The 22625-nt window shown below is 41.6% G+C and overlaps 2 protein-coding genes across 3 annotated transcripts; one reads left to right on the top strand and one right to left on the bottom strand.

Annotated features, from left to right (window-relative positions):
• Window positions 1–805: 805 nt before the first annotated feature.
• On the top strand, window positions 806–15809 carry arhgef15b (Rho guanine nucleotide exchange factor 15b). 2 transcript variants are annotated; one of them, XM_029526625.1, is made up of 17 exons: window positions 806–1067; window positions 4474–4561; window positions 5807–6316; window positions 7625–8599; window positions 8690–8744; window positions 9076–9122; window positions 9443–9729; window positions 10576–10736; window positions 10961–11113; window positions 11355–11484; window positions 12226–12300; window positions 12681–12773; window positions 12887–13041; window positions 13748–13915; window positions 14011–14096; window positions 14193–14297; window positions 14691–15809. In XM_029526625.1, the coding sequence occupies exons 3-17, from the start codon at window positions 5902–5904 to the stop codon at window positions 14858–14860; spliced, it is 3075 nt and encodes a 1024-aa protein (XP_029382485.1). In that variant the 5' UTR covers window positions 806–1067; window positions 4474–4561; window positions 5807–5901; the 3' UTR covers window positions 14861–15809. The 2 variants fall into 2 exon arrangements, with proteins under 2 accessions (XP_029382485.1, XP_029382484.1); XM_029526624.1 differs by lacking the exon at window positions 4474–4561.
• An 85-nt stretch (window positions 15810–15894) lies between these two features.
• On the bottom strand, window positions 15895–22552 carry LOC115059280 (uncharacterized). The gene is made up of 18 exons (XM_029526941.1): window positions 22474–22552; window positions 22232–22359; window positions 22009–22149; window positions 21867–21935; window positions 21618–21788; window positions 21431–21527; window positions 21141–21355; window positions 20651–21010; window positions 20438–20558; window positions 20135–20340; window positions 19897–20014; window positions 19661–19818; window positions 19470–19561; window positions 19268–19383; window positions 19010–19185; window positions 17524–17641; window positions 17358–17446; window positions 15895–16809 (listed from the first exon to the last, which is right to left on the bottom strand). The coding sequence occupies exons 1-18, from the start codon at window positions 22550–22552 to the stop codon at window positions 16015–16017; spliced, it is 3249 nt and encodes a 1082-aa protein (XP_029382801.1). The 3' UTR covers window positions 15895–16014.
• Between the last annotated feature and the right edge of the window lie 73 nt (window positions 22553–22625).

The raw sequence follows: 22625 nt of genomic DNA, 5'->3' as shown, positions 1-22625 counted from the left end.
CCTGTCCATGAATGTAATGTATCCTGCAGAGAAGACACTGCACAGCTACTGTATTGTGTGAAATCCATTCATGTGATCACCATCGTGCTGTTGCTGCCTCACACAATAGATACCTCTGTTGTACAATAGATACCCGAACCAACAAGGACTTTAATGCACTTTACTCAACACTTAATGGAACACAATGCTTGTGCACTATTAAATATATAATAGACGCGTATATAGGGGTTTAATATTTAGTTTTAGGACTTCGAGGGTAAAGAAGTTTTTGAAGTTGAAGCTTTTAGTCGGAAAGTGGCAAAATTGTGACGTTTCTCCTTCAAAATAAGAGTCTGCCAAATAAATCAAGCACCTTTATCCACACAATATTTCATTTCGGGAACGTAAAATACAAATACATCACCCTAAAAGGTAAAAAAAAAAAAAAAAAAAAAAAAAAAAAAAAAAAAAAAATTTAAGCTGAATGAGCTTGGGGCCACATAGTTTTCAATCATGATTATTTTAATCTATTGTGAAATAAGCATATGAAACATTATTGCAGGTCTATTTAATGAAGCCCAGTTGCGTGAAGCACAGACAGTGGCGTTATCGGTTTAATGTGGAGAATTAAAGGCAGAAGTGAACTGAAAAACCTCGTCGGATGAAATATTATGTTATGTTATGTTATTTGTGCATAACACCATACATGTTTTCAGATCTTATTTTGAAATGATCCCATTACTCCATGTGACTTGGTGTGAGCCCTCAGGGGGGGCTGTTGTGCTCCTGCCTCCCTTTCTTCCCCCCTCATACTGGCTGCGGGTAACAAAGAGGAGACAACAACAGGGGGGAGACGGATGTTCAGACCAAAATCCTGTCAGAGAAACACTAAGACACAAATCTTTTTTTTTTTCTCTCTCTCTCTCTCCTCCATTTTGGATCATTTAAAGACTATTTATAGGTGCTCTCCGGTCCGATTTTAACCTGAAGCTTTCCTCTTTTGGGAAACATAACTACAGTTTGGTGGACAGCAAACATTACAGCCGAATGACTGACGAGACACAGTCAGACATGTCTGAGTAACGCTGGTGAGTTTTCTCTCTGTGTAACTCATGTTATAAATAAGATTAGTTGCTCATTCTTACTTTAGCAAATGCAGTTTGGTGACAATCGCGGTTGAGTTTGAAAGCACCTGTTCCCTTATGGAAATCGGCTGAAACACTTGCAAAGGGTTTTGTAAATTATAGTAACAGTGTTATATTGAAAAGGAAATGTCTGTCCCTCTGATATTACTCTGGCATTTTGTCTTTTGTAGCATTAAGCCTTAATTGTCTTTTATTTCGACATAACACAGACTTAAACATATAATAACAAATGAAAGGTTTAGAAAAATCATACGATTACGGGCAAACGCAGATTTTGAATATTTGGCTGTTAGTTTCATAAATGTGAACATTCATTTTGGGAAACATTTTAATGACGATTGCAGTTGTATTTCCCTTAAGTCAGTCATGTAGGACTCACAACTTAACTATGGGAATATTTGTGCAGATCATATCATCAAACCAAGCCTACATAACTGTATAAACCTATTTTTACCAGTATGCTTCGTGTTTGTGTGTCTGTGCACGTTTTCCTGTCTGACACACCTTTTCCGTCCCCTCTTCCTGGCCAACGTGGAGCTTACTGCACATAATATGTTTTGTATTGGATGATGCTTTAGTCTGGAAGAGAGTAGCCCTCTTAACGCCCCCTACCCATTTTATACACACACTATCCCATTCATCCTTGAGCAGATGGCATAATGTACACACACACACACACAGAGAGAGGGAGAGCATTGTATTAATAGAGATCCTCTTAAGCACTTAAGGATTGTTCTCAAACTGCTATAATTTAAGTGACAACACCATATCTGATATGTATTGGACTTATCAGGACAAATACATTGACTGTAATGAATGACTGGCCCACTGACCCAGTCTGAGTGTGTCAAGTCCAGTCGGCTGGAGGATGAAGCTATTGAACTAACTAGGTCGAAAAAGCAAAAGGAAAACAAAAGGCTTGATGTCTGGTGACGGCCAACTGAAATAATGTTGAGGGGGGTATAACCTTAAGTATTGTGCGAGTGTGTGATCACACACGTCAGAATATGTGATCCCAAATGTTTGGGAGTGTACACACCCTTCTAGCCGAGGTTTAAATGTCACCCTGTGAACAATGATCATAACCAGAGGGCTAAAACTGAACCCTTTCACAAAACACAAGTACACTCATGCACACACCCATAGACATACTTTGCTGTAGCACATCATGCAGCTACTGTCTTCTTTTGGAAAACCAAAAACTATCAAGGAAACAAATGTATGAACAGGTTGATCGTGTGATACTAAATGGACATAGTTTTTTGATTGGTCACCTCATGTCTTCATGCCATACATTCCCTGCTTTGGCATGCTGCAATTAATTTATACATGGCTGCTCTCCTTCAGACCATAGACGCGTTTCAGTCTGACAGAAACAGCTCTATGAAATGCCAACTGTCATAAAGTCTTAGTGTCAGCGCAACATGCCCATCCACTCCAAACTGGTTTGACGAGCTGTTACACATTTTCAATAACACGCAACTGCTGCATTGTTTGTTATTGATTTAAATGAGCTGTGTAGAGAACACTGTCAGATCTCGACAGCAGACTGCTACTGCTGATAGTTTTGTGTACCAACAGGTACACAAAGCATTTCTAAGATATCTTTGTGTACCAACAGGTACACAAAGATATCTTAGAAATGCTTAGAAATGCTCTTAGGTCTGGTCACGATTTAAAATTATAATCACAGGCACTTTAAGATTAAATCACAAGCCTTTAATCTTTCATACAGCAATAAAAACACTTTGTGATTGTTCCACTGAAGCAGAATATCTGGATTTAATTTTGCTCTTCCATAAATTTGAAAGACATGCGAGGGACAGATTAAAAAGTAAAGGTTAAAACCAAAACAACAGAGGCAGAGATGTCCAGATTTTTAATCAAGCGTTTCGTTCAGTCACCAAAATGCTTTGGACCTTATCTGCTTGGTAAAAGCTCACATCCTTTAAACTCTTTCAAACTCAATTTTGGATACTCTTTTTCAACTATTGTCCCTAACCCAAACCCAATGACACCACCAGAGTATCAGATTTAATTATACTTTTGCACAACCTTAACATGCAGAGATCATCATTATGAAATGTAAATCTAAGTATGCTGTGTTGTATATACTCATAATGAATACAGTAACGTATAAAATTACCCATTCAGCATTTATTCAAACGCTATTTTCTCTCTCCAGCCTTGTAGCATTTTATTCTTGTTTACAATTTACAAATTTATTAGATTTTCACATAGATATGCATTGGATGCGGATGAATAAATAAATACATGTATTAATTTATTTTTTATATAGGCTATTATTTATAGGTTGTTTTTTTCTCTTACTTGAATGTGCATGATATGATTACTTAAGTTTGATAGTTCTACTTCTTTGTCTCTCTGTGTCCTTCAAACCTGGATCTGTGTCTTTGTACATTTAGGGAAATGAAAAATATTCGTTGTACGTGTGTATATTGATCATTTCAGCATTTGGCACAGTTAGTCTATTCATCAGTTAGTTCATCAAAAACAATATGTGAACTCCACCCACAAATCATTTCAGGACATTCAACACATAATTTATATAATGCCAGCTGTGACTCAGTGCCCATTTTAAATAATTACAGATTAAGTGGCTAATCAATTAAATGTAATACTGACTGAATTTGTAATTATTTAAATTGCTTTTCAATGAAGTTGTGTGATGATATGTTTAATACATAAAGACCTGCAGCTCCATGCTCAATTAATTCATCAGTCTTCTTCCTCTTCTTTCGCATCTCTCTTCTCATTTCTGGATCAGTAACCCTGTTCCAGTTTGGTATTTTGTCAGCTGTTGCGAACACATTGAAACAAAAAACATATGGTAGGAAGAATCTGGAGCATGGCCATTTGTTCAAACCAAATTTCACATTATTGCCATCAGGTTTCTTTTTATACACCCTCACAGGCTAAAAAAGGGCTCAGCCTAATTTAAACTACTGAGGGGTTTTGACTGTGGGAATTTGGATGTTTGAACTTTGAAGGATTCAGTTTTTTTGGATTTGCTCAAAAGCATTAATGTGTTTGCATATTTGTGTACATCTGTGTGGATCACTACAACATTTTTATTGTCACACAGTCACTGAATTAATAGGTGTGATATAACTACAATAAACTTAAAGTAAAAAATGCCACCACATGCACTCAAACTGAAAGGTAAAACTGCAACAAACTAATTAAAGCTCTTCAGCCATGGACTGGAGATATTAAGTTATAAAATAGCAAACAAAAGGGGAACATTGCCACTTCAACATATCCCTGTTTAAGCTATAATAAAATTAGATTAGAAAATATTCTCAGTTCAGTTTCTTTTTTTTTTCAGATGTCATAGTTTGACTGCTGTGACTGACAGATCTTCCCCTCTGACATCCTTGTCCACACAGTGCTGGCACAGTCAAGCTTTCAAGGCAGTAAATGAATAAACAAAGTTTTGCATTTGAGCTCTGAGTCATCATGAGATAACATTCAACTTCTACAGAGACATCAGGGAATATGACAAAGATAAATAATTAGTGGGTTGTGCTTATAGTTGGATTTTGCTTACACTGCATCACTGAGTAGTAAAAGGAACAGATTTCCACCTCAGACTCTCAGGTTTTACACGATACTTTGTCTTATTTATGGGAAGATATTCTCACCAGGAGGAAGCAGGTTCTGCTATGTGCAAAGTTCGTTTTCCTCAAAGGCCTTACGCTAGGGAATCTGTAACACGGAGCTCAAAGTCCGATTTTAGGTTTACACTGTTATGGAAATAGAGCTTTGTAAAATGTTTACTTCTGTGTTGTAATTGTTGGTTTCAGCCACTGAAAATGACTATAATTGTAATGAATCATGTTTTTGAAGGAAGCCAAAAAGGTTGAAAATCACTAGCCTAGAGTTAAAGGCATTCATCATGCTATTTCAACAATCCCCAGTTCCCCAGTTCAGGAAGGGGCCTTCATATGTCATTCCCTGTCTCCCCCTCACCTATTAGGTCACTGTGTTCTTTGTCTAATGAAGGCATCAAATTCCTCAAGACCTGAACTAAAACCGTCCTGAGGACAATATGTCTAGTATTCCAGAAAAATGAGGCTGTGAAATATAAACTCAAGTTCCTGTTACAGAAATATATATATGTTTTATTCCTCATTTACTTAATTTTCTTCTGCTCCTTCAGATTTATCATAATGGGAGGGGGTCCCATAAGCCTGTTTTGAAGTAATTCTGGGGTGTCAGGAAGCCCCCAGCTTTGGCTAATATGTTGATGTTATTATGCTAAATGGGAACTCTACTGGTGTCACTGATATTAATGTTAAAACTGTGTCAAATTTGATTTCACTATTTGATTAATAGCCTCAAGTGATATGAACAATAATATCTAAATCTGCGGGTGCAAAGAAGGTGCTTACCAGATGCCTGTAGCCTGAGCTCGAGACCAGATCAGCCCCCTGCCAGCATATCACATTAGAAGCTGGTAATAATGAAGAGTTCATCAAGTCGGGTCATGAGTACTTCAGGTGCCACATTTCTGTATGAGAGAAGAATATTAACACGTGCTCCAAGTGCACCAGTATTGATTTTTTTTGCAACTATCTCTAGGGACAATGTTATAGAGCATGTTTCATGTATATGTAATATTAAACATTTTTTCAGCCTTCTTTTCCTTTCTTCCCTAGGTGATGATGACATGCTCATATTGATTTTGTCCTCAAAGCCTGACCTGTGATTGGTCAGGGCTTAAAGCTCTAAGAGAAGACGACCTCCTGCTGCCATGTCTGTCCAGGAGGTATCCCAACAGCCCGAATCTCTTTCACCCCTTCAACCTGAGAGCAAACAAAGACCAGAGATCCCCCCAAAACCACCAACGCAAACCAGCCCCCCTCCTCTGAGAGACAGAGGTGTACATGCACGTATGTCTGGTGGGAAGGTCAAAAGGATTGTGAGTAAGTTCAGCAACCAGGAGTTGAATGAACCCAGCAATGGTACCCCAAAATTCAAACAAGGTAAGCGGTTCAAAAGACCGCCCACCGTCAAGCCCAAACCGGCCCGTAACAGTCTGCAGCTTCACATACAGACTGAGCAGGCGCCACCATTGCCTATGAAGAGGGGTCGTCTCCTGCAGAAACAGAAGGAGGCTGTGGGAGGGGAGGAAGGGGACAGCATCAGTGTGGAGGGAGGTCGCTCAGGTACAGTAGATTTTATCATGTTTCCATATCTTTGGCTGAATGTGCTGCTTTTTATGTCTGCATTGATTCGGAAATCACTGAAAATCTTGAAGGTTTGCGCAGAGTCAAACAGCAGAGCTATTATTGCAGCTGTAGCACTGCAGGTCACAGATCAGTGTTAACGCATCACCGAACTGAACTGTTGTCAACTTTAACTCAGTTCAATAATGACATTACATATGTGCGTGTAACTTCAAAAAGTTACAGCCCAAAGGCGTGGTGGCTCAGTCAGAAACAGGTTCTGTTAGTCTGTTGGGAAAATCTCCCATTTGCAGAAACGTTTGTGACCTTGTTTGTGTGTTTCCTTGCAACCAAACCTTTCCATACAATGCCCTCTAATTGTTTCATACTGTCTTTAAGTAAAATTGCTTTAGCATTTGGAGTTTAATTCTTTTTATCTTGAACGTTGTAATTTTTTCAATTTCTTCAACTTGAATTGTCAGAAGGGGAACATAGAGAAGTGACATTTTATTGGTTGCTTGCTAAAACAGTTCCCTCCTTAGTCCACATGATATAACTTCCTTGTTTTGGTTCCCTGTCAGAAACAGAAAGTATGTCTATTGGCCATTCTTTGCCTTCTTTATTGGCAGTTAAGCCTACAACAAAGAGTTATATTTGTAATTGTTTGACTGTAAAATAGAATGAAATGGTGAAATAGGCCGAAAATAACACCTGCAAATGACTCAACAAAGGTTCTGTTTACAATTATATAAAAAATGTTGTGCATTTGTGGCTTCGTGGCTGACTATTAAAAGAAATGCACCTTCATTTAAAGTATACCTCTGAAAAGTAAATATATAAAAAATATTTTGTCTTCCGTTTAACTATATATATAAAAAAAACCAAACCACACACATCTGTACCGACAATCAATGGTATTCACTACATATGAACCCTCAATGACCCATTTAACCTTCATCCCTGCATTCTTTCATTTCTCTACCTCCTCCATTTCCTTTGGTCAATACTGGCTTTTTCCTTTGCAATGATCCTAACTTTCCATTAATATTTGAAGACAGCACTTACGCACTGCATAATTATGAAGTGCTGACTTGACAGTCCAGCATATGCCATGATGATAGCAGATGGGGGGAAAAGTCTCTTAAGCAAAGTCTCTGGGGACACAAGAAAACAGGAAACAGATCATTCATACCATCAGTAGAATCAGGAAAAGAAGGAAAGGGTATCAGAATTACATTGTGGTTTGTTTTCTTCCTATTTCATAAACATGTCAAAGCTGCTATCCTGTGATGCTTCTTTTTCATGCAGAGCCTGATGGGAAGGAGGTAGATGCTCATCTAATTGGGGGAGGGGAAGCAGAGCTGGAGCACAGTCCAGACACCCCCCTCAGCCCCTGCCACGACCCTGAATGCAGCTGTGTGTGCCACCTCCAGCGGCCCGGCATGAAGCTGATATGGGTGCCTGTGGATGTGGAAGATGGACAGAAGGAGGATGAATCTGACGGGGAGGAGCCAGAGGAGAATAGGGAGGACTGGGAGGACTCTGAGGTGGAGCCTGGGGAGGAAGGGTACAGTGATGGAGAGGACGAGGTGATCGAGGTGGCTGAGGAGCCTGAGGAGCCTGAGGTACTGAAACAAAAGGCAAAGTTCAACCAGTCTTTGGATGTTTTGATCGCTGAGGGTCAGCGGAGGCGGTCAGATCCAGGGCCTCACAGCATCCTCACCTCTCTCGCTGTCACTCGCTCTCAGTCTCCACCTGTTCCACCAAAAAGAGCAAAGTCACCCCCTATGCACCCTAACCCACCCACCCACAGTGAAGAAGAAAATATTTATGAAGACACACTTCCTATGCTCGACCCTGCTCCTAAAAAAACCACAAATGAGTGTAAGGAACTGGATATTCCTCTAATTACAGTACGCAAACCAGCCCGTCGGTCTAAACTGTCCTACAGCACCTCAGACCCCACATCTGACTTTCAGATGAACAATGAGCCCATCTCAAGCGCTCAGGATGAGCCTCCTGCCATCCCGCCAAGGGTGCCCCTAAGTCAAGATGGCCGCAGCCTCACGCCAGTGCACCGAGGTGGTATTCCTCTCCCTCAGCCGACCTGGGAGGATTTGCGCAACTTACGACCCTCATCACCCAGCGGGCTGAGTCCCCAACGAGCCATCACTCCAACTCAGACCAACCCTCTCGTGCCTCACAGAGCCCCGCCTCCACCCCCCAAGTCAGATCCCCGAAGGCTCAGCAGTGCCTCAATGCAATCACTTACACAGAAAAAAGGTTCGTACTGAGCAGTCATACCTTTGCCTGAAATGGGTATAAAACATTCTGTGTTTTTGAAACAATGACACCCTCTACTCGTGTTTTCAGAAGAAGAAGAGGGTGGAGGGGATGAAAGAGAAAAAGAGGACATGGTGGAAGAACTGTGAGTTCTGATTCTGAGCTCTTTCGTTAACACTGAACCTCCTACTTCTGTTTTTAAAAGGATCATGCTGATGATAATCTTGATAACATGAAAAACTGAAGTCAGCAATGAACTGAGCAAAGTAAGAAGTGTTGTCAAAATCTGAAATAGTTTGTGGGGACATAGGCCAACCTCTTTGTACAACAGACACAAAATATATATATAAATGACCCACACTGCCGCAGTAGGTGACATTTTTCTCAACCTGCTGGCCATGTCTTGGTGTTGACAGTTTGGCTCCATATCACATTGGCTGACCCTTTTTGTCCCATTTCCATACTTTCTGTTTCAGGAATAGTTCCCTCAGGAGTTTCAGCTGGGAGTCCCGCCTACAAGATGGTAAGGCTGGCACCTGTAACAAACACAGGAGTCCCATTTATCATGTCAGTGATGCAGAATTTAGATTTTGTAAGTTTCATAATTACCATGTATCTGTAATTCAACTGTTTAGAATGATTTTGGGCAGACTGTTCAACCTCAGTCAGTCACTTCCTCTTCACCGTACAGTTGTGAATGTGTGTGTCCATATTGCATGGTAATCACATACAATAATATAGGTTCAATAATCCTTTCTGAGATGTACAGTTTCCACTAAAGCATTGGTTCTGGTTACATGCTGGACTTTTTTCTGGAATCTCTTTTGTTTTTGTTTCTCTCAGAGCCTCTGTACCAGACGTACCGGGCCTCTGTCATCACCAAGGAGATCCGACGGCAGACAGTTTGTCGTAACATCAGTAAGACTAGTGCCGACTACACTATGGATCTGCCTTACCGCCACTCTGGGACTTTGACTGGGACTGGGACGGGTTCTTTGGCGGGAAATGGGTCATGCAGAGGCAGTCCCGTACCCACACCAGGCCAGTGCACTCTGTGGCAGGACCTTCCAGATGTGCGGGCCAGTGGAGTGCTGGAGCAGCTCACCGCTGAACAGTGCAAGTACCAGGAGGTAAGAGATGGAAAGAGAGGAGAAGAAGGGAGGCTAATGCACAGGAGAGAGATCCCATAACGAAAAATCAATGAAGCAAGGGGCAGAGAAATGAGAGGCATTATCACATTATGAATCTCATCTTAAAGTTATAATGTGATTTTTTCATATGAATTAATATCCATTCTTCCCAAACTGTATCACTCACTGCTGTAACATAATATCGATTCATCCTGCCTGAAGTTCATGAAAGCTTTTACAGACACACTTTGGATTTTCCAAAAAATAAACTCATTATAAGTGCAGGCAGTGATGTGCTTTTGTTTCCAGCAGCTGCAGCAGCATTTCGTTTGGAAAAAATGTGTGGAACGAACAATGACCACCAGGAAATTCGTATCATTCAGGACATTCAGGGCAAATGGCATAAACCAATTTAATCAAACGGTAAAAAAGTAGAAAACAAATTAACAATGACAGTAAAATAAATGAAAGGACAGGAATGTGGTTTTACAATTAATTGATTGAAGATTAACAAACTGTAAATTGATTTTGGCTAATAATGTCTATTATTCCACTGTAGCAACCGCAATTTGATACATACATTCACATTTGAATGTATCATTTAATATCACTGAAATATTTTTCTGTTTCATCCAGGTCAAAATGATTTGCTTGTTGGCCGGAGACTAATTTAGCCAAGATCCTTTTGATGTAATGCAGAGTATAACTTCATTTAATGTATCTGAAAATGATTCAGTGTGTGGTTTCAGTCTTTTGACAAACCACCAACATCATCAGGATGAACCCTGTGATTTTGCTTCTTGAGTGGAAAAGGACATATTAATATTTGTGTTTTTCCTCTGACAGAGTATGTTTGAGGTTCTGACATCAGAGGCCTCTTACCTTCGATCCCTGCGAGTCCTGACCGAACATTTCCTGGACAGCCGGGAGCTACAGGAGACCATTATCATCAGAGACAGGAAGACCCTCTTTTCCAACATCCTGAAGGTTGAAGAGGTCAGCGAGAGGTGAGGAACGTCAAAAGGAAGGATGAGGGGAGATAAAGCAAATGAAGATATAAAAGTAATTTATAACATTCAGTGCATGTAAAAAGCCATTTTCTGATTTCAAGGCCATGAAGGGCTCAAGATGAGTGATTTCATTTTTTGTTTGGGTTCAGAAAAAAATACAGATGTAAGGTACGGCATTGTTTCTGGAAGAGTTCTGGGATAACTTTGCAATCGTTCCACAGATTCTTAAAAGACTTAGAGGACCGTATCTTCAAGGAAGTGGTCTTCTCTGACATCTGCGACATTATCCACTACCACGCTCAGCACAAGTTCCCCGTCTACATCGACTACGTTCGCAACCAGATCTACCAGGACAAGACCTTCACTAATCTCATGTAAGGAATGATCCAGTTACCTTTTAAAACTCACAGCTACCATCGTGAAACTCTTTTTCACTAAAATATCAAACCATTTGGCCAGGAATTTTTTATCTGTAGAAGCTCAAAAGATTCAAAAGACTAGAGAGTTAAATCAAGTCCCTCCCACTTTTTTTTTTTTTTTTTTTGATCCACAAAAGGGGTAACAGTGCAGTCGTATTGCATGCCATTAATTTGTGCATATAATTGGTGTCAACAGGAAGACCAACGGGCAGTTTGCTGCCGTCATCACTCGCCTGCAGGAGTCACCTCAGTGCCAGCGCCTGCCCTTCATGTCCTTCTTGCTGCTGCCCTTCCAGCGGATAACGCGCATCAAGATGCTCATTGAGGTGGGCGACGCCACGGGTCAAACAATAAATATAGACAAATGCAGCCAGGCAATAAGCTCTGCTTTGCTTCATTTTTTATTTTTCATTTCATTTCATTTTGTTTATTGAACTAATAAACAAGACACGCCATGTTAATTAGTAATTACTAAATTTGTTTTGTTTTTTTTACTTCAACCAGAGCCTGAGCTAACCCCCCTCTGGCTCCAGTCTCATTAATCATGTACATGCATGAGAGTGATGGCTGGAACTTAATTATACAAACATTGCATTGCTAATGGGGGAAAGCAGCTTTATTTAATGAATTATAGCTGTAGTCAAAAAGACAACGTTTCAGCCCTGTTGAATCTTCTCTAATAATTTGACTGGCATGTAAATGTTGGAGTTTAGAGTCTGTTCGCATCTGTCACTTGTTCAGTACAATGTTCTTTTGAGAGGAAAAATCTGACGAGCTCTGAGTCACGGAACGTGACTTCATTGCAATTTGCTTTTGTCACAATTGTTTAAACAAAACACGACCCTGAGCTAAGACAGGCGTGCCGGTTCATCACAGTGTTTTGTTGCGTGGAATGTAATAATTCTGGTGTAATGGTCCTCACTCACAATTGTCACTATCTCTTGACACATATGCAAACACACTTCGTCTCAAGCTTATGAGCTTGTTTGCATTCAGGTGGAAAAAATGCATCCAGTTGATGCTGTTTGTCCGTTGCGGAGATGGAACATTGTTGTTTGTTGTTGCAGAACATCCTGAAGAGAACAAAGGAGGGGACGAAGGAGGAGGAGACTGCATCCAAGGCTTTGGCTTCTGTGTCAAAGGTAAACGTCCAGTCCCCCCCTCGCTCAACCCTCTGACCACAAATCCATATAATCTGACTTTTGAGTGTGTCACATGCCTCTGGAAATTTGACGTCAGCCATTGTGTCAGTGAAGGATTTCCTATTGAACGAGCTCTGCAGTGACCGTGACTCATATGTTTCAGTGAGGACAAAGCGAGAGTGAGTTTATTCAAACTGAGTCTGAGGTTTTTTTTCCCCAAATGAATGAACCTGATGCTCCTAAAGAGATACAGCCAGATTTATATAATGATCGCTTCGGAGAAGATGTTTTTTGAGTGTGGAAGTATAATGGCTTGCTTGACTGACGACTTGTTTATTTCCTAATTTTTCATGTCTCTTTCCACTCTAATAATTACATAGATCATTGATGAGTGCAACACTCAGGTGGGAAAGATGAGACAGATGGAGGAGCTGATCTTGATCTCTAAAACACTGGAGTTTGACAAGCTCAAGGTAAACCAAGCAAACAATGAACATGTGAGTTTTAATTGTTTGAATTTGTAGTTGGGCTTGTCAAATTTATAAAAAGAAGTAAATGTTTCCCAATTTGCCTCTGTCTTTGTCAGGCCATCCCAATCATCTCTCAGTACCGATTTCTGGAGAAGAAAGGGGAGCTGCAGGAAATGTCCAAAGGAGGGACTCTGTTCAACATGAGAGCCAAGTTCATTCCCGTCTACCTCTTCCTCTTCAACGATCTCCTTGTCATCACTACTAAGAAGGGGTAAGGCACCGGCTGGTATGGGACAGATGCCAGTGATGCCTTACACATTACTTAGTGATGATTTTGGTTAGATTTTTAATAGATAGGCAATCCACTCACACTACTACTATACCATTTCAGCAGAGTAGCCATTTACAAATAATAAATAATTGAACTGATTTATGAATCCACTGTGGTTTGCTGCACATAATTAACCCTAACCCTTATAAGTAAAAGGCGCTGACTAAGTGATTGTAAAAATTGGTCAAGCTGCAGCTAGAAAGGAAAAGATATGATGACACCACACCTCTGTGCTTTTATGTAAACACATGCGTTCAGAGTGAATCATATCCAACATTAGCAAATATGTAGCAAATCATTAACAGCCTCACTCATAAAAGAATTGATAAGTAATGCAAAGGGGAGTGTTGTGTCCACTCACTTTAACGATGAGGGTGGCTCCACACTACCTCCAGTGCAGCAGAAAGTGCTGTTTGAGGTGAACTGAGAAGAAAATAGAGTAAATTGAATAAAGTAAATAATGTAATGATGCCATGTGGACAGTAAAGAGATACAAACAGAATGCAATGAGCATCTATTAAATGTTACCTGATGCTATCCTGTTGCTATGTTAGTAGTTACACTAGTGTTTCCTCGAGCTTAAGCTCCAATATAAGCCTGATAAAAACAATAGATGAAAACAACAGCTTGCCTGTTTCCTGGACAGTGCGGAGCGTTTCATCGTCCTCGACCACGCCCATCGTTCTCTGGTGCAGGTGCAGCCAATAGAAGAAGGCGGGAACAGCGGCGGGCCCTATGAGCACTGCTTCAACCTCACCCTGCTGGAGAACCACCAGGGACACATGATGGAGCGGCTCTTCAAAGCTCCATCTCAGTGAGTAGCAAGAGCAAGGCCAATGGCATGGCCCATTTGGCCAGTAAAGAGAAATGCTATTAATATGAAGCCCCATTTCATTGTGTTTGCAACAGGTCAGACATGCACAGGTGGATTGCAGCTTTTCCCAATCCCACCAGCTCAGACCGAGTGGATGACGAAGTTATTTACGAAGACTGGGGTGAGGAAACACGAGCACGCAAACAAAAACATGATCCCTTCGACACAAAGGGGATTTTATTGCAATATGTTTTTTACTGTTGTGTGTGGGTGTCAGACTGTCCGCAGGTACAGTGTGTGGAACAGTACATTGCCCAGCAGGCAGACGAGCTCACCCTCGATCCCACTGAGATCATCAACGTCGTCCGCAAAACCAACGAGGGTAAGAAGGCGGAGGTTATCACATTTGCACACATCTGCGGCTGCAACGGCACAAAAGCAACATCCATCTCTACTTTTGCCAACATATAGCAATATTTCACATTACCGGTGTCTTAGTCTCTAGACAGACTCAAAGATTCAAAATGCAGAGAAGACAGGACTCCTATTAAAAGAGACATATGTAATGGCATGATTTCACATCATTAACATGCTCCCTCCTTTGACTCTGCTTCTTTATACACCCTTATCCTCATAACCATGTCAATCCTCAACCCATCATCTTAGCAGTTTATTGATTTGTCCCGTCTTGCATGAACAATACAGAAACGTCCAATCTTCCCCTATTTGTTCTCCTCCTGCTTCCCCTCTCCTCTCCTACTTCTCTGTTTTGCAGGCTGGTATGAGGGAATCCGCCTATCAGATGGTCAGAAAGGCTGGTTCCCCATAGCAAACGTCATTGAGATCACCAATGAGCATGTGAGGCGGCGAAACCTGCGAGAGCGCTACAGGGTCATACAGGCTGCAGCTATAGTTTGCAGCAGCAATTCCCGCAGTCGTCATTAGCCACAATGGCTCCAGGATGTTTACATTAAATCATTTTAAAAGGACTACATATGAAAGCACCACATAAAGATTATTTCAGGACTTTGAATAATTTCGTTATAAGTAACCAGGAGATGAAAGAGAATGGAGAAGAGTGATGAGTGATTTTAACAGAGCTGCAAACATCATCTTATTTATAGTTAAAGCAGGAGAGAGAGTGTGTGTGTGTGTGTGTACTAAAAACCAGCTGGGAACTTGAATTGTATCTTTTTACTGTTGCTCAAACAAATAATGTGGTATGTGCATGTTTACATTCAATAAGAGAAACAAGAAACTTTCTGAATTTGGGCTGTAGTGTTGATTTCTTAGCCTGTAGACCTGCATTTTTGTCTCTTCCCCCTCTGCGCTGATCATTCTAGCCATAGCTCAAGGACTGTTCAAATGTCAAACCAGTTGGAAAACAGAGAGGGGGGGGTGTCTCGGGTCATAGTTACTCAAGTTCGAGTCTGTCTTGAAAGAATGAATATTGACAAACTGAAAGGTTCAAGACAAACTTATATAGAATCCAGTCAACCCTAAGACTTCTATTGTTACTATATCAAACACTGAAAGCTTTGACAATGCAGGTAAATGTTGGCTGAGCTGTAGCTATTTGATGTCTCAGTAGCTGTGCTGTTAGCTAGTGTGTGTTCACTGGCCATTGTGAAGTAACACTGTGGCTCCCCCTGCAGCCTGTTGTCAGTGAACAGTTTGTATTATTTGTGCATAGTGTAAATGTTCAATATGTTTTAAATAATGAGTGGGGGATTCTCTACTTCAAAACACTAGTAGTGTTTTTGATAATAATAAAAAAAAAGTTTTTTTAGCTCATGCATTTTTTTTTTCTAACAGGCTAGGCTGTGGATTGTTTTATTGAACACTGATTGGATATGACAAGACGTGCAATACTGCAAAAAAAAAAAAAAAAAAAGTGCCCATTTGCACTTAAGTGAGAGATCAATTTTTTCCCCAAGAGCAATAAACAGTTTTGATACTTTTTTCTGAGCAATCCCTGTTAAATACGGGGCAAAAAAATTTCACCATAACTACAGTTAGTGGTTTCTATGATCAGGAAGATGAAGTAAAGTCTTTTGAAAAGACACCCAGGGACATGAAGACTGTCAGGTTAAAGGAAGTCACTGCAGGTTAACCAAAGGTCCCATGTCCCCAAGGCTGAGGAGTACATGCACAGCGGCCCCCTCCAAATCAGAGAGAAACCTTCCCTTCACATGTGAAAAGCCTCCAGAGGCACCTCTGTCCTCAACACGTCTACAATCTTCCCAGACTGGTTCTTCATTCTGACTCCCATCCGGAGTACAAGCTGCAGCTCTTACTGGGGGTAAAGCCTCTGGTCCTTCCTGGGTTTCTGTGCTTTCTGGTAAATCTGTATGATGTGATGGAGTATCAGCGGGTGTTGCTGCCGGATTCTGGTGACACAGCTCCCAGATTCCATCCTCCATGAGACCAAAGCTACTCAAGAGGGTGTCAGCTGCTTCAAGCTCCACATTTGACCACCTTCCCTGCTCCAAGAGAGTCCCCAAACCAGCCTTCTTTGGATAACGCACATCATTACATACCGGCTTGTGAACTTCCTCAGCTGGGGGACTAAGGAACAGACGGGATCTCAGGTCTACCGGTGGCTCTGCAGCACCAGGAGCATCCATATATACAGCTGGGCTCTCAGCATTTTGCCTTGGCTCTTGGTGATGCAGTCTCAGGAGGAGAGTAACGGCCTGGTCCTCCTCCTGGGTAAGCTGGACAATTGCCCGACTTGACTGTGCTGAAGAGTGGATGGGGACCATTTTCCAATTGGGACATCCCAGCTCTCTGGTGGGGTGTGGCCCAGATCTGAAAGGATCTGGGCAGTTTGATGGGGCTAAGCAGGTGGACATAACCGGTGGTGGGGTGTTGAGTTGAAAGCAATGAAAAACCTGATAGAAGAAATGAGGATGGTAAGATAAAGTAAAATAAATAAATAAATAAATGTTAATTGATTTAGAGAATACTTATTTATATTACTTATGAGTGGAACACACACAAATGTCTTCTGCATGAAAATACACCAAAGCATTAGGAAACTACGGGAAGATTATTCATATGGACACAAATCAATTTCTTTTCTGAGCTGAAACAGATGTATGGCTGATGTCACTTCATCACTATCAAAACAAACAGCCCCCCCTTTTCTGTCAGTCTCATCCTCCCTTCAGCCCCCCTGGTTGAGGGTCTTAGCTCTGTCTGACGGGACTGAGCCAATCTCATTAAACGTCCTCACTGTCTGATCCCCTCCAGAAGCCCCCCCCTCAAAGCAAAGAGCCAAGCTGCTGTCAGGGAACTGTACGAACACCCGCCTCATTACATCAATCCTAATTAACTGACTTTACAAACACATCTCCATTTATAAACAGTGAAAAGATCATTTGGGAAAAGCATGTATGATTGGCTGAAGTTGGGTTAATGATGTTGTTGGCCCCCTCACCTCTGAATCCCTGACCAGGTTTGGGATCCTCCTGGGGCAGCATGTGCTGGGGTCAGTGTAGAAGACCTCAGCTGGGCAGATGGCATGGACTGGACAGAAGACAGGACAGCGTCAGTGAAGATGCACAGCAGGATGAGGCTGTAACACACGTGTGACAGGGATTTACCTGTCTGGCTGCTGTGTGCGTGCTGCAGCTCGGAGTCTGCAGCCAAGTACAGAGGCATGAAGGAGGGGTGCTGCAGGGTCCTGGTGGAGAGGGGGGGCCGGACCGCCTGCCTGGGTCTCTGTTCGAGCACAAACATGGGAGTTTTTCCCGACGACCACCACCACAGCTCGTTGTCAAAGGACAGTTTGAACCAAGAAACGAAAGTAAAAACTCACGGATAAATGTCCGCCCAGGTGGCTCATGGTCGACTTTTCCTTTCAGTTCTGCGGGTCGTTGGAGGTCAAAGGTTACTTCTAACCCACGTCGGTGTCAAAAACAAAAACAAAGGAAATCAGTAAAATCTGATGAAAAAATGTTGGACTTTACCTAAATGGACAAACGCGCTGACCAGCGCCGCCTGTTGGTTGACTTTCATTTCACTGAACTAAAAAACAAACAAAAACAACGTACATCCCCAACATCGAGGCATTTTAATGTAAACTCATTTAAACTCACCCATAATAGACCAGCTACCGATAATTAATACTAATTCAGAGTTTGGCCATGCAGGCAAACCACAAGTCTTCTAAAAATCCATTCAAAATAAAATACCGTCATATAGACAATAGGTCTCCCTCGAAAGATGAATATTTATGACTGTTGGACATAAAATGTGACATCTTTGGTTTTAAATCTAGTAAAGGATTGATTATCAAGCCTATAAAATTGTCTAATCTGGGGTTATGGAACATTTTATGAAAGCATATAAAGTTATCCAATATTCAAATACACTCAGATTAAGAGGATTTTGTTAAAAATCTCTAAAGTTGTCATCCCAACAGTAAAATGCAGTCACCACAGACAGGACACAGTCTCCCCTCACTAATGTTTGGCAGTGAAAACCTCAAAATGTCACCATCTCTTCCATTTGTCTGCATTTAGGCTTCAACATCAAATAGGTTTATCCTTCATATGAAGCACTTTGGGCCAAGACTAAAAGCTGGCCAGTTTAAAGCAGTTTGTTTTATGCATACTTTAGTTTTGCACAACAATGCACCTTCAGTGCTCAGTTTGGAAATTGGGATTAATATCTTGTTGCCTCTGGAACAGTCAAATAGCCTTTAAGCTTGTCAGACAAGTAAATGTGGACATTAGGTCCAAAAATAAATAAGTAAAATAGACCAACACTGAGCAGGCAGACTGATAAGCAGTACATTGACCCTTAAATCAGAGCAGATTTGATGTATAGTTAAATATGTTGCTATAAAGTCAACTACCAATTATAGTCATTCAGTGAAGCCATTTAAAAAAAAAAAATAAAAAAAAAGTAGAACATGTTGACAAATCAGTGAGACAAAATGTTAAAACAAGGTTTATTAAATTCTTTTTTTTTTCCCTCCCCTATAAAAATAATTCCTGGTCTTCACAGTTTGGCAGCATTTAGTTTGCTTTGAAATGTTCCTGCAGGTCCTGTGAAGAGATGCCAGAAGGTAAGACAAGACCTCACTTGCAGTAATTCTAATTTGACATTCTCACCTTCTTTCACACCATAACGGTTATAAACCCGTGTCACCCTTATGTAGCGGACTGGGGGGTGGACAGCAGTTGGGGAAGGTACAAGTTCTCTGGTAGTAGGTATGGTTTGAAGTGTTGTAGTAGGTTTAGTGGTGGGGATGATTGGCTCTACAGTACAGAAAAACCAATGCTCAGAAATGAAATAGAGTTACTGACCAAAGGAGGCCAACAGGTTAACCTTCCACTGTACCTGCTGTGGACACATTATGGATGATGTTTCCATAGCCGACTAAGTCAGACTCAAACCTATACTCTGAGAAGAGACTGAAGAGACCAGCGATGGGATATGTACACTGTACGGTCACCCTGCAAGACAAAAGCCAGTTTACTCAGTTGGAAAAGCAACTGCGATTGGAGGCTTAAGGAGATTATTTGAAGGACAATGGTAATACCTAGTGTGAGAATCAGAGGCTGCTTTGCTCACACCAAGGTACCTCTTGCTGTAGAAAATCTTGTTTTCATATGTCACATTTTCTTTGCCAAGCTACAGATTCAAAGAGGTTAAAAATAAATTAACCACCGACTTCAGCAACAGTCAGAATGAAAGGATTGTCCTGTGTTGTTAAATGGGAATCAGTCATACCTTCACTGTGGATCCACAGCTGTTGAGTGAGAAAGAGAAGAGAGCTCTGGTCTCGTCTACTTTTTTAGGTCTACAGGATTTGTCTATGAGGGTCGTTCTTGCAGGGATCCCTCCAGACACGTCAGCCACCACAGTCACCTTCCCATCTGTTGAACACACTGCAGAGCAAGTTTCAACTTCATATCCATTTAAAGTAGAAAAATCTGTCCACACAGTAAAGAAAAGGATGTTCTTACTGATCAGTTCAGTGCTGGTGAACGGACAGGTCTTGACAGTTGAGCTCTGGACCTCTGATGTCTCATGATCTCTCACAAGGATCTCAAAAGTACCAAGGAAGCCCTTCAGAGTAATGTCCTGCAAAAAAAAAAAAAAAAAAAAAAAAAAAAAAAAAAAACACCCACATGCTCTCATTTCCCATATTCAGACATGAGGCATCTACAGCTTAAGTTCACTTAGTGATTTTCTTCATCCTGCCTTGTATTTGTATCCATTAGTGTAGAGCGGCACGTCAAGCAGCAGACTCTGGCTGTCGTTGCTCATGATGTAGCCGTGCTGGGCAGCCAGCTCTGGTGTCAGCAGGTCAGAGCCGATAGTGATGTACCACAGGTAGTCAAAAGGCCGGTGGTCCAGTTTGAAGCTGATGCCAGACTCAGAGCAGACAGCAGCAAAGACTGGAGGAGCTGTTAGAGACGGTATAATTAATGATAGCTGCTCCAGGCAGAGCTGGCTTGACCAAGAACAAGCCAGCTAGTAGACATTTTGATGTCTTGAACTTACAAACATCAGCAAATGATGCAACAACAGTTGTGAGGTGGTGAAAAGTTGAATTTTCAGGGATAACCACCAATGTGTAATTGATGTTCAGCTTGTGGTGAAGAACTGCATCTGCTTTGGAGTACTACAACACAGAACATGATTAGGTCACTGATCCCATCTGGTAGAAAGGACGCTGTTAAAGTATGTATAAACCAAAAAACCTCAAACCTTTACCTGCTGTATGACTACTGGGTCATCAAAAGGAACTTTCAGAGTGTAGCCATGGGTGTTGTTGGGATGAACAACTGTAGTGATCATGTGGCTGCTTGTATTTGTAAATGGCACTTGACATTTATGTCCATTTAAATCAACAGCAGTCAGCTGAACATCTTCAGGGACGTTTCCCAGGTAGATGGTGAACAGTCGCTCTTCCAGGGCTGTTTGGTTAGCAGTGAAAATGTGGTGGGGCAGCAGAGGAGAGGCCAGTGTCCTGTGAAACCTGAGCCTCGTCTCAACATGGCCCGCATCCACCAAGATTTGCTCCAAGTACAAGTTAAAGCTGTAAAATTCATAGAGGCCATCCATCACAGAGCTCTGTTGGACACATTCAACTGCAGTCAGATTACAAGACATCTCACATGTTGACCAATACTTCAAAACCAACCAGCTTGTACTTTACAAGTCATCTAAAACGATAAGACAGCTTCCACCAGTGCTTTCTGACCTTCCTATAGCCTCCTTCAGCATTATAGGGGATGCTGATCTGGATTGTGGTGTTGTGATTTTCCACAGTGTAGCCTCTCTTCTCTGCAACTGGTTGCTCCATGAGTTCTCCATCCACACCAATTTGGACCCTCACATCATGCAGACCAGACAACAGCCGGTGCAGCACCTCAGGAGTCTCCCACACTATGGCTCCATTGTCATATGAGCCTTCATCTGTTTAGAAAATGGCCAGTATTACAAGTCCACCTGGTCATAAATGAAAGGTTAGTAGTAAAAAATAAAACTGACCCATGGAACAAGCAGTCACCAAGTCGACCATGACGACAACCCAGCGTTGTCTGGAGAACAGAGTCGCATGGACAACCTCTACTGGAACACCATTCACCTACACAAAGACAAGGAAACGAAAAAACCAAAGACATCAAGACATGTTTTGGACTAAATGCCGTGCCAACATTATGGATGAGCCCTTTACCTCAGTGCTGAATGAGTCAGGTTGTCCATACGGCATACGAAAAACAAGCCGCCCATGCGTGATGTCAAATATGTAACCCTGCTTACGAGCCTCAGAGAGCTTCATGGGCATCAGCTGCTCCTCTGCTCTCTGAAACATTACCTGCCAGTCTGATGTGGTGGAGCCATGTGCCTGGAAATCAATCAATCAAAAAGTGGCTACAGGATTGGACATTCAACATCCGTGTCTTTCAATTGACTGAGAACCTACATGTTTAACAACATCCCAGTCCTCTTCCTCAGTCCCAGATGGACATGGGATTTCACTCCTTACAGACACCTACAGAGAAATCATAGTTTAACATTCAAATGTCTCCTATGCATAAAATAATCCGAGATGTAACAAAGTTTACCTCCATGTAGTTCTCCTCACATGTGATCTCTCTCAGAGACCAGGGGAGAGCTATAGAACAGGTCTTGTTCAAGGCATAGGTCACCTCCTTTCCTTCATGCGTCACAATCAGTTTGAAGTTGAATGTGAACAATTCATCATCCTGAGATACAGACAAAATAACACAACTGCCGCTGTACCACAGAAAGCCTATAAACATTGTGCATTTGCATCTTCGTGCATACTTTGTTGTCAGTGTGACAGCTGAAGTAAGAGGCTCGGAGCACCACGAGGCCCTGAAGAGGGAGAACACTGACAGTGTAGCCACACTTTGCTGCATACGGCTCAGTGATGGGGTACACACCTGTTTCATCTGGGAGACAAATATCACATAACATTATGTACAAGTGCATTTCCTCAATTCAGACCAATGTAGGTGATTAAGTTGGTTATTCATTTTGGAGATGCTGCAGGTAAATGTACTCACCAACAGCCTCAAAGTGAGGTTCCTCTCCGATGAAGGAGAGATCAACGGCCATCATGAAGAAACGATCCCGACACGCCATATGAAGAACTCCTGTGTGACCAAGTTAAGCGCTCAATAACGATCACCTACAATTTACTGTCAGCCAATAAACA

This window comes from Echeneis naucrates, chromosome 18, assembly GCF_900963305.1.
Source record: "Echeneis naucrates chromosome 18, fEcheNa1.1, whole genome shotgun sequence".
Classification (NCBI taxonomy): Eukaryota; Metazoa; Chordata; class Actinopteri; order Carangiformes; family Echeneidae; genus Echeneis; species Echeneis naucrates.
The sequence above is the reverse complement of the archived record's forward strand: the minus strand, read 5'-3'. Positions and strand labels throughout refer to the sequence as shown.

Bases quoted from the DNA above. Each gene is read 5' to 3' on its own strand.
- LOC115059280 (XM_029526941.1), bottom strand. From the start codon at position 22,552: ATGGCGTGTCGGGATCGTTTCTTCATGATGGCCGTTGATCTCTCCTTC. The intron at 20,015-20,134 runs GCAGGATGAAGA...TTTTTTTTGCAG, and splicing joins CTAATGGATACAAATACAAG to GACATTACTCTGAAGGGCTT. The intron at 19,819-19,896 runs GTAAGAACATCC...CTTGCTCTGCAG, and splicing joins CACCAGCACTGAACTGATCA to TGTGTTCAACAGATGGGAAG.
- arhgef15b (XM_029526624.1), top strand. From the start codon at position 5,902: ATGTCTGTCCAGGAGGTATCCCAACAGCCCGAATCTCTTTCACCCCTT. The intron at 6,317-7,624 runs GTACAGTAGATT...TTTTTCATGCAG, and splicing joins TGTGGAGGGAGGTCGCTCAG to AGCCTGATGGGAAGGAGGTA. The intron at 11,114-11,354 runs GTAAGGAATGAT...TGGTGTCAACAG, and splicing joins AAGACCTTCACTAATCTCAT to GAAGACCAACGGGCAGTTTG.